Here is an 11,535-nt window from a genome sequence, read left to right as displayed (position 1 = left end):
CGAAGAGACGCCGGCAATTCGCCCCCCCCTATCGCTATGTCCCTTATGAGCCCATCCTATACCCGTCTCGATGGGATGTCGTTTCCTCATACGCATCCCACGGGTCTCCCGGGGGGTCAGATTATGGTCTGACTCGGCCCCCGACCTATCTGCGTGTATGAGCACGCCGTGTTAGTGTGGTCAAGTCACCCCGCTATTCGGTGTGGCTTGTTGACCCTCCTATTTGTTCATACGAACATTAGGGCTGACGGAGGGGGAGGACTATATTATAGATGGAGAAGTTCTCCCCGGTCCATCAGTGTCGGGATAATATCCTATCCCTAGCCACCCCGCTAATCAGTGTGGTTATCCCTCTATCCTAAGTTATCTATATACCTACTCTAATTGAATCATTCATACTTTCCATTCATACGATGCATTCATGCTTTATGAAGGTGTACTTCTCATCCTCCGTCATCGCTTGATTCATTTTTATCGCGTCGTGATGCCTCCCTCTCCCTTTCCGCAATTTCCTTTTTCTTCATCACCCTTTCGCAAAATTCCAAGAGGGCCTCCCTTCCTTTTTCCCTGCAGAGCGCTTGTATAACCGCCTCCCATGACAAATCTTGTCCGATCGCGTCAGTCAGCGTTCCTCGCTCGGTCGACCAAGCCGGGCACTGTACCAGCGTGTGCGAGGCTGAGTCGCACTCGCTGTCGCAGTGCCAACACCCTTTCGTGGCCTCCTTACCTATTCTGTGAAGGAAGCGGCCAAAGCAGCCATGCCCGGTCAGGATTTGGGTGGCTCTGTAAGTGAGCCCAATCCTGGCCTCCAGCCATTGATTTAATCTGTCGCTTATTATGCCCAGTACTTCCCCGCTTCTTTGTTCCGATCTATCCAGCCATCTCTTCCATTCTTGGATCATGTTCCTTTGGGCGTTATTCTGGATTCTTTCCATGCTTCTTGGATGAATCGGTGCTCCATGGGTTTCCTTCCATTCTGAAACATTTTCGTGTACCTCCTGGTATTTAATTGCAACTAACTCAAACGGTGGCATACCCGCCAGAGCCGTCACCAGAGCGTAGGAAACGGTTTTATAGGCACGAATGGAGCGGCCCGCCATTCTTCTTTGACTGGCTCTCAGTGTTGACACAATCCTTTTGTTCTTCTGGGCGTCAAAGGCCCAGACTGGCGCGCCGTATAGGGCTATTGAATTCACCACGTGCGAGAACAACTTCCTCACCTTTACATTAGGGCCTCCTATGTTCGGCAGGATCCTGCTTAGTGCCATGGAGGCTTTCTCTAATTTTGGTGCCAATTGCGTGAAGTGAGGCACGAAGCTCCACTTTCCATCCAGGATCAGACCCAAGTATTTCATTGTGGATCCGATAGGGATTTCCACTCCTGCCACTTTGATCGTAGCCGCGATGCCTCTACCTTTCCTGTAGAAGCCCGCAGCCTCAGATTTTTGTGGGGCCACTGTAAGGCCTCGTTCCTCTATCCTTTGAATGACAGTGCTTACCGCCTCTCCTGCGCACAATATTGATTCTTCCCAGTTTCTACCGTACGCTAGTACCATCGTGTCATCCGCGTAGCAAATCACTCTTGATTCCGCCGGCAGATCTTCTTCATCCATAACTCCATTAAAACCGATGTTCCACAACAGTGGACCGAGGATCGAGCCCTGTGGGACTCCTCTTTCCACTGTTCTTCCTTTCTCGGTTCCATTCTTACCCGGGAACACCAATTGTCTGTTTGTCAGGTAGTCTCTGACCATTCGTCGGAGATACAGCGGAACTCGGTGGATGTTCAGAGCTCTCCCTATAACTTCCCATGGAATACTGTTGAACGCGTTACTGATATCCAGCGATACCCCTATGACGCATTGGTTCTTATCGAATGCTTCTTCCATGAATCTTCTTACCGAGAGAATCGCGTCTACCGTTGATCTTCCTCTTCTAAATCCAAATTGAGACGGGCTCAAGTTAGGACCTCTTTCGTTTAGGTGTCTGGTGATTCTTTCGGAGATAATTCTCTCCAAAAGCTTAGCCTCGTCGTCTATCAAACAGATAGGTCTGTACCCAGATGGGAGATTCTCCGGTTTACCCGGCTTCCTAAGGAGTACCAGTTTGGCCCTTTTCCATCCGGAGGGCATACGCCCTTCCTTGAGGCATGTCGAGAAAAGCCTTTTTATTTTGGCTCCTGTTTCTGTAACTACGATGGCCCAGATTTTGGATGGGATCCCGCTCGGACCCGGTGCCGCATTTTTCCCTACCATTTTTCTCACCGCAGCCGTCATTTCCGCTTCCGAGACCTCGAAATTGTCTTGCCATGATTTGTACCCCTCCCGCGGGAGTGGGGGTTCCGTCCACTTTTCAGAATTAATTGTACAGGGCGGGAAGAGGCCGCCCAATATCTTATTTAAGACTGAGTCTTCCAATGCTTCAGTCAGAGGCGGAGTCCATCTTCTCAATTTTCCCATTACCGCTTTATAAGGCCGGCCCCATGGGTTTTCATTCAATGTGTTTATGAATTCGCTCCATGAGACGGCTTTGGCCTTTCTCATGGCCTTACTTAGATTTCTCTTCGCCTCTTTATAATCCGCGATCCTGAGTTCAATTTCCATAGGGTCGTCCAGGTTTTCGCGTCTGCGGCCTCGTTTCAGTCTTCTTCTGGCTTCTGTGGCCGACTTGCGCAGTTGCGCGAGATTCTCACTCCACCAAGGCATAGCTCTACGTGCCCTGGGAGCTGCTCTCGGCATCGCCGCCTCACACGCTTCTGAAACGATATTATGGAGGTCGGTCGCCAGGGTGTCTACTTCCAGTGGGAGGGTGGTATGGTTATTTCCCCATTCTCCGATAAGGATCGCTGCTCTAAAGACGTCTTCGTCCAGTTGTTTGATTGCCCATCTCTTGTTATTGTGCTTTCTCTCCTTTCTGACCTGGGAGGTCGATTTGTCGAGTGAGATCTCGATGTATCTGTGATCCGAGGCACTTTCCAGGTCGGATACCTCCCAGTTTAGCACTCGTGCTGCCGCTTTTTGGTTCGCGAACGTTAAGTCCACAATGGACTCTCCGGTGGTGCGGATGCAGGTGCTACGCCCTCCTTGGTTTAGACAGATCATGCCTAGATCACTGGTCCAATTGGCAACCAGGACTCCCCTAGCGTTTGTTATTCCTGCTTTAGCATTGAAATCCCCGCCCAAGATTATGGGGTGATCCTGATAAAACAGTACGCATCTCTCCACCTCCTCTATCGCTGTTTCCACCTCCGCGATTGTGATGCTTGGGGATAGGTACATGCCTATCACTATTGTTTCTCCCCATTTGACCGCTGCGTAGTGTTGACCCTTTTCCAACGGTACACATACCATCGGGTTGTTCGTTCTTCTCCAGATTATTGCGATAGTTTTCGCATCGTTCGCGTACCATAGTGGGTTATCCCTCGGGATCATGTAGGGTTCCGGGACTATGGCTATCGCGAAGTCTCCTTCCGCCATTCTTTGTAGCATTAGACTATGGCCATCCTTGGAGTGATTGATGTTTATCTGCAAAATTCTATTGGTCATAATTCTTCGTTATATCCATCCTCTCCCGTTGTTCCTTCACTTCGAGTTCTTCGTGGGTCCACTTTTCCCCGTCCAACGACCATTCCTTGGGGACTGTATCGTCCAAGTCCATTAGTTCCAGTCCTCCGATATTGGGGTGAGTGGATGCCACTTCTATCATTTTTAATGTGTCTGGCGGGGTTAGTTTATCCTCTGTTCTTCTTCTGTTCACATTGCTATCCCTTGTTTCTCCAGCTTGTCTGTTATCCCTGGAGGTGCTCGGCGTTTCTAGGTTTTCTTCCAGTGGTTTCGGAGTCGATGTCAATCCCAGATCCATTAGGGTTACTAGCCCCGGTATTCTCCTTTTTTGAGCTTTGTGTTGTTTCGCTCCTAGGATTCCTATCTATTTCCATAGCTTCTTCCCTGTCTACCCCAGAGCTACCGTCTTCAATCCCTTTTTCCCCTGTCTTCCCTTGTTTTTTGTTTTTTAGCGAGTCTGACATTCTGTATCTATACCACTCCCCGCGGCGGCTGTGCCGTCCAGGGTATACCCTCGTCGTCCAGTTTCCCGGAACGACGCCCCGAGTTCCCCCGGGGAGACGGCCTATACCTCGGGTCCCCGGAATTTGTCATCGGGGACACTGGGTTCCAGCCCCCTACATGCCAAGGGCAGAGGTGCAATGCCCTTGGTTTTCGGGGGTCCCTCGGCTCCCACCCGGAGGGTACCGCCGCGGGTGGCGCCACCCGGGTGGCCCCGTGGACAGTTCGGGCAACGGAGTCGGCGCCCCCTCCGCACCCTCCCCGCCACAGCGACCAGCGCACCACCCATGGGGATTTTACTCCCCATGGGTGGCTATCCTCCCCCTGTCCCCCGCTTCGGAATGGACGCCGTCGCGAGAGACAGGGCACCACTATCATACCACCCCCCCCGAGCCGCCCCCCGATCGAAGGAGGCGGGGCAAGCCGCAGGCGACCTCCAAAGAGCGCTCTCCGCTGCGCGGAGCGGATAAGGCCCCCACGGCCAACCCCCCCACCCCCCCGGTGACCGGCCCGAGGGGCCGGGACACCGCGTACCGTTTTGGAATATGTCCATACGGCCGCGATGCCCCGTCTATCTCAAGTGAGGAGCCGGGGCCACAAATGCCCCCGTTCCTTCCCCACCCAATGGGGACCAGCCCGCGCAGCGGAACGCTTGTCGCCGCGCGGGCCGAACCCCATCCTCTAAGCGCCATAGCGGGCGCCGCCCCCCGAGGTCGAACGCTTAAGACCACGGGGGGCGACCCCCACTCCCCATTCCAGTTCACGGCGGGGTGTCCACCCGCGCAGCGGAACGCTTATCGCCGCGCGGGTGGGCCCCCGCCCTCCGTCAGAGACGCACTACGTGCAATGGGAGGCCTCCCCTAGTGCACTCTGACCTATGACCCGATGGCCGATCCCCGCTCGCCCTAGCGACACGGGTCCCGGGCCCCCGGGTCACACCTCCACCAGAGACGCCCAGTGTGCACTGGGCTGTGGTTGGTGAACAACCACAGCCCACTGGAGCAAGCCTGGTGGTGGATGCCTGGGTGCAATGGAGTGAACTCCACCAAGCATCCGCCTCCCTATCCCCGGCGTGGGCTCAATGGCTAACGCCAGAGCCCGCCTGCAGCCGAAGCTGCATCGCCTCTTCGGCCCCCGGGCCCGCGAGGGAACCATCCACTCCCACAGGTGGGAGCGGAAGGGCCCCACGCGGTACCAGGGACCCTGGTGGACGACCACCACTCCACCCTCGGGAGGGAGCAAACCTCCCCCTCACGGCGCCGAGTCGCCGGGCGATTGTAGTTGGGGCCGCCAACCCCTACCGGCACAGTGGGTCCCTGTCCTAAGACTAGGGGTTCCCCGGGAGTGTGCAGCCCCCTCCTGGGAGGGAGACTCCCTTGGGGTGCCGGACCCGAGCGTACAGAGCTCCTCTATCTAACGAGGTGCTCCGTACTGTGGGATGTTAGCACCCTGGTCCTCGAGGGTATCCAGGGTGAGCCCCCTTGCCACGACAAGGCCTCCCATACAAGGGGGAACCCATCCTCGCCTGGGTGAACTGCAATAACCCTTCCCAATGGCCATTTGGAGGGAGGGTATCTCTCATCGACCACTAGTACCACGGTGCCTTCACTGATCGCGTCCGATTTATGTTGCCATTTGGAGATAGCATGGTAACGCTGTAGATATTCTCTGGACCATTTAGTCCAAAAGCTGTCTACCATCTTCCTAAGCAGTTGCCATCTAGATAGGCGAGTTAACTTTACATCCTCGAGAGATGGTTCTGGCAAAACTGTAGGTGCGCACCCCATTAGAAAGTGACCCGGGGTTAGTACGTTCAAATCATCTGGATCGTCACTGCATGGAGTCAAAGGTCTTGAATTAAGGATTGCTTCGATCTGGATTAGAAATGTAGTCATTTCCTCATATGTTAACGAGGTTTCTCCAACTACTCGATGGAGATGGTATTTTACGGATTTGCCGCTTCCCATTTACCACCGAAGTGTGGTGCCGATGGAGGGTTAAATTTCCATTGTGTGCCATCGTTGGCCAACAAAGTAGCGAGATGTCGTGCTTCGGTTGTTGCTTCCGAAAATAATCTTTGTAATGCAACGTCAGCACCTTTAAAGTTGGTGCCACAATCACTCCAAAGGGTGGCACAGATTCCTCTGCGTCCTGTAAATCTTTTGTAAGCAGCCATAAAGGCGTCAGCCGTGTAGTCAGTGACCACCTCAAGATGAATGGCGGAAGTAGAAAAACAGGTGAAAAGAGCAATATAGCCCTTGTAAGATCGTGCGTTTTTTCCTCTCCAAGTCTTAAGCGAGAAAGGTCCGGCATAATCAATACCGGTGTTCAAAAAAGGACGAGATGGGTTCACTCGCTCTCTCGGTAATTGGCCCATCAATTGTTGTGCTCGCGCACATCGGAAACGAGTGCACTTGATGCATTTAAGTATTGACTTCTCACAGGCACACGTCCGCCGATAATCCAAAATTGTTCTCGAATAGTACATAAAGTAATCTGAGTCCCACCATGTAATGTCCGTAGATGAGCATCAGCGATAATTAGCTGAGAAAGAGGCGAGTGCCTGGGAAGTATCGCTGGATGTTTGGCCTCCATATCAAGTGACGAGGCTTGAAGGCGTCCTCCTACTCGTAAAATACCCTCATGGTCTCTGAATGGCGTAAGTCTGTTAAGCGGATGTGATAAAGGTAAGGGTTGTTCAGTGGAGAGTAACTGTAGCTCTTGAGAGAAGGCAGAAGCCTGTACATGTTTGACCCAAAAAAGTTTCGCAACTTGCAACTCTGTAGTAGTAATAGGATGGAGCAAGGAAGAATTAGAAATTCCTTTGAATCGGTTAATTGCACGCTGACATAACGCAGTAATTCTGACTAATCGGGTGAGGGAGGAATATCTATGTAAGAGGTCCCAATTCTCGGTTGAGGTGACCCTTGTGGTCAATATGTTACGAGAGCGTTCCTCGATCACCTCCTCCTTTTCGAAAGTAGTCGGCTTCTGAGACCAGCAATCGGGTGGTTCCAGTAACCAGGCAGGACCATTCCACCAGAATTCTCTTTCAGCTAATTGCATGAGTGTAAGTCCTCGTGTAGCTAAATCGGCCGGGTTTTCTCGTCCTGAGACAAGACCCCATTGTGCTTGTGGTAATGCTTCTTGGATGTAACAAACTCTGTTGTGCACAAAATCCTTCCATCGTGAGGGATGATTGATGATCCATGTGTATGCAACAGTGGAATCAGTCCATAAATAAACAGAGATACTGTATTGATTGAAGACCTGCAATAAATGCTTTACTAACTTGGTTACAAGAACGGCCCCAGCGAGTTCAAGTCGGGGTATAGTCATACGTTTCAGAGGTGCGACTTTAGTCTTGGAGCAAATAAGTTGAGTATGAACTACCCCAATACTCGTAATTGATCGACTATAGACAGCTGCCGCGTAGGCGTGAGGAGATGCATCCGAAAAGCCGTGTATTTCAAAGTGTTGATGATATACGAGGTGTGATCAAAAAGTAAGGTGACTTTTCATTTTTATAAAAAAATATTCATTTATTCATCCAAAATTATGTTATCCCCTTCAAAATAATCCCCCTCTGATACAATGCACTTGTGCCAGCGCTTTTTCCAGTCGTCAAAACACTTCTGAAATGCACTTTTGGGTATTGCCTTGAGCTCCTCCAGCGATGCAGCCTTAATCTCCTCAATCGTCGCAAATCTTCGTCCTTTCATGGGCCTTTTCAATTTTGGGAAGAGGAAAAAGTCACAGGGGGCCAAGTCTGGTGAATACGGTGGCTGAGGCATGATGATAGTATTGTTTTTGGCCAAAAAACTACTCACTAGTAACGACTAGTAAACGCTGACACACGTGTCATACCCAAAACATCCGTTAAAATTGATTGGCATGAGCCAAACGATATGTTAAGATCATCAACTATTTCTCTAATCGTGATTCGACGATTTTTCAACACAATTTCTTTCACTTCCTGAACATTTTCGTCGGTTTTTGACGTGCTGGGGCGTCCAGAGCGAGGTTCATCGTTAACATTTTCTCGGCCCTCTTGGAATAACTTATACCATTTATAACATTTTTTTTGCTCAAAGTTGACTCACCGTACGCCACTGTCAACATTTCAAGAGTTTTTGAACACTTAATACCATTTTTTACACAAAAATTAATACAAACTCTCTGCTCCATTATTTTCAAAAGCAAAAAATCGCCGAGCACGCAAACACGAGTCTAACCTTTATGCCTCTCACATAAAAACAAAACATGCTATATAGTCAAAACTGTGAACATATGATCGTGACGAGTGTACCAACACAACAAAAAAAAATTTTTTAAATTAGAGTGTACAGAGCGCGCGAAATTCAAAAAGTCACCTTACTTTTTGATCACACCTCGTATTAGTCCGAGCCATCTGGCAAAGTTGAGTGTGGACAAGTCTTGCAAACTATTAACAAATGAAATCCATTTGTCCGCCGTCTTCGTAGGAAGTGGGTCATCCCATTGCAATCTCAAGGTCCAAATCTCTTGCATAAGTATTTTTGCTAATATAATAATCGGTGAAAGAAGTCCGAGGGGATCAAAAAGCTTTGCAATCGTAGATAATACAGTCCGCTTTGTCGGAATCTGAATTGATGGGTTTTGGAAGTTAAATTGAAAGCCATCCGCCCCAGGATGCCAAGCCAGTCCAAGAGAATGAACAATTAAGTTCTCTTCGATCGGTACCGAAGACTGGGAAATTCAATCCTTTTCAGGAATTAAGCTTAGAATGTCTGGATGATTACTAGTCCACTTCTGTAAATGAAAGCCGCCCGCCGTGCAAAGCTGATTTACTTGTTGGATAACGGCTTGCGTTTCTTCAATTGTATCGCTACCTCCAAAGAGGTCGTCTACGTAGCGACCTTGAGTAAGCGTGGGAACTGCCAAAGGAAATCGAATACCTTCATCTATTATTAGTTGAGAAATTACCCGCAATGCTAAGTAAGGGGCACACGCCGTGCCATAAGTCACAGTAGTCAATTGGTATGTCACTAACTGATTTGTGTCATTGATCCATAAAATGCGTTGGTATCTCCAGTCCGCTGGATGGACCTTTATCTGTCTAAACATTTTTTGTATGTCAGAGGCGAATACGTAACGGAACTGTCGGAACCATATCAGAACGTCTAGAAGGTCAGTTTGCAATTTAGGACCAACATAAAGTAAGTCGTTTAATGAAAAACCTGAGGTACTTTTACTAGAGCCATTAAATACTACTCGCAACTTTGTAGTTAGACTAGTCTCCCGCAAGACTCCGTGATGAGGTAAATAAAATGCAGGAGATAGTTCTGTCGAGGTATCCGGTACTAATTCCATGTGTTGTAATGATGCGTATTCGTCATTGAAATCCGAATACATTTTAGAGTAGGTAGGATTCAATTTGAAACGTTGATTCAATTTATGAACGAGGCAAGTGGCCCGTTTCTTCGAGTTTCCTAAGTGCGTAGTGGATTTCTTGAATGGAAGTCTTACTATATATCTACCCTGTGGGTCTCTAGAATATGTGCTCTGGAAATGACTCTCACATTCTTGATCCTCTGGAATTAAGGATCTATCTTTTGAAGCCGGTACTTCATCTAATTCCCAGAATTTCTTAAGAATCAGGCATATATCCTCCTCCATCCCCACGTGAGAGCTCAAGGCCCTCTCGTGGTGCATGGGAAGACCAGTAGGGCCCGATATTATCAATCCAAATACCGTATGCTGAGCTATCGGAGTGTCTGGAGAACCTTTAATCAATCCATCTTGTAGAATGATTCCGTAGGCATCTGCACCTAAGATGAGGTCAATCGATCCAGGTCTAGCGAATTCAGGGTCAGCTAATTGTAATCCATCCAAGTGTGGCCACCAAGTTTGATCAGCATGCGTTGACGGAATGAATGATGTGAGGTGAACCAGTACGTAAGCATTGACAGTACATTCAAAATCAGATTCAAACTGTGGACTAAGTGTGACGTTAACAACACCTTTAGATTTATTGGAAGCTTTAGCGCCAATACCAATCAAGGAAAGAGATGAACGGTTCTTGGTCATGTTTAAGCGTTGAACAATGCGTTCCGATATTATTGAGATCTCCGATCCCTGATCAATCAAGGCCCTTACTATTGCGGTGTTACCATTAAGAGATGTCACTCGAACTCGAGCGGTAGCTAAGAGCACCCGAAGGGTTGGAGCAATGGATGTAATAGCTGAAAGTGCAGTTTGAGTTTCATCAGCTGTCTGCTTGGCGGTGGTAGATTTATCAGACACCTTATCATCCGTCTTAACTTATATGGTGGAAGAAGTTCCAGTATGGATGGTGGTGTGGTGTCGAAGACCACACTTAAAACAACGTTTGGTTGATCGGCAATTTGCCATTCGATGAGAACCTAGACAATTGAAGCATAACTTATGCTTGCTGATGATGACTTTCTTTTGAGGCACTGTTTTCGCACTGTATTTAGGGCTCATCGATGTGTGGTGCTTGCCCGAACAGAGAGGACAGCAGCGTCCCGTATATGAGTCAGACTGATTAGACTTTCCCTGATAGCAAGCTTTGGCTGTGGCTGGTTGGTTTTGAAGGGATTTCCCAGCGCGAGATTTCTCAAACGCTTGAAGAGAGCGAAGTCTTGAAACTAAAAAGTCCGTAAACTGTGACCAAGTAGGCGGTTCCTTAGCAGCACCTAAATGATGTTCCCATGCCTTAACGGATTCCGGATCGAGACGTTGTATTGCAAGGAATACGAGAAAATCATCCCAAGTGTCAACAGGCCGTTGAAGATTTTCCAATGATCTATATATCTGTAGGATACTTGTATAAAGACGTTCCATTTCGACAGCGGATTCTTTAGTCATGCGTTTGAGACTAAGCAAAGAATGTAAAGCAGCGTTCACCAATAGTCTTTTATTTTCGTAAAATGCAATTAGTGCTTCCCATGCTCTATGAAAATTGTCGTCAGTAACTGCCATGTTCTTTAATAGATGGTCAGCCGGGCTGACCAAACAAGTCTTTAAATACTGAAGCTTCTCAACGGAAGAAAGGGTAGGATTAGAAATTACTAGTGAATTAAATAAATCTTTAAATGGAAGCCAATCTGCGGGGGTGCCATTAAATTTTGGCAAATTTATACGCGGTAATCTAATTTGATGATAACATGACTTTCCAAAGTGAGCATTAGTATCAAAACGAACGGACGACGAATCAAGTGAGACCCCGTGTTCGTCATCAAATAGCAAAGTCATTCGTTCGATAGTCTCCAAATAAAGCTCGCGCGTAGAGGCAAAAACGTTTTTCGTGAAATATGAATGACTATGAGCGATCGATTTATCGTTTGGAAGAAGTTCCCTCATAGCGTTCATAATCGCTTCGTGTATAATTGAGAACTATTTGTTGCGTCCTACTGTCTCAGAAAATTTTAAATAAGGATAAATAAAATTGAGAGGACAGGGTAGCTTG

At 48.5% G+C, this 11,535-nt stretch overlaps 2 protein-coding genes across 2 annotated transcripts; both read right to left on the bottom strand.

The window, feature by feature from the left end:
- Window positions 1–6,440: 6,440 nt before the first annotated feature.
- Window positions 6,441–7,403, bottom strand: LOC108729867 (uncharacterized). Its single transcript, XM_018459208.1, has one exon. The coding sequence runs from the start codon at window positions 7,401–7,403 to the stop codon at window positions 6,441–6,443; it is 963 nt and encodes a 320-aa protein (XP_018314710.1).
- Window positions 7,404–8,801: 1,398 nt separating this feature from the next.
- LOC108729866 (uncharacterized) lies at window positions 8,802–10,133 on the bottom strand. The gene has a single exon (XM_018459207.1). It carries the CDS (start codon window positions 10,131–10,133, stop codon window positions 8,802–8,804), a length of 1,332 nt encoding a protein of 443 aa, XP_018314709.1.
- Between the last annotated feature and the right edge of the window lie 1,402 nt (window positions 10,134–11,535).

Source organism: Mycetomoellerius zeteki, unplaced genomic scaffold, assembly GCF_001594055.1.
Source record: "Mycetomoellerius zeteki isolate Tzet28-1 unplaced genomic scaffold, Tzet1.0 scaffold807, whole genome shotgun sequence".
NCBI classification, from domain to species: Eukaryota; Metazoa; Arthropoda; class Insecta; order Hymenoptera; family Formicidae; genus Mycetomoellerius; species Mycetomoellerius zeteki.
This window is presented reverse-complemented; position numbering and strand designations above follow the sequence as displayed.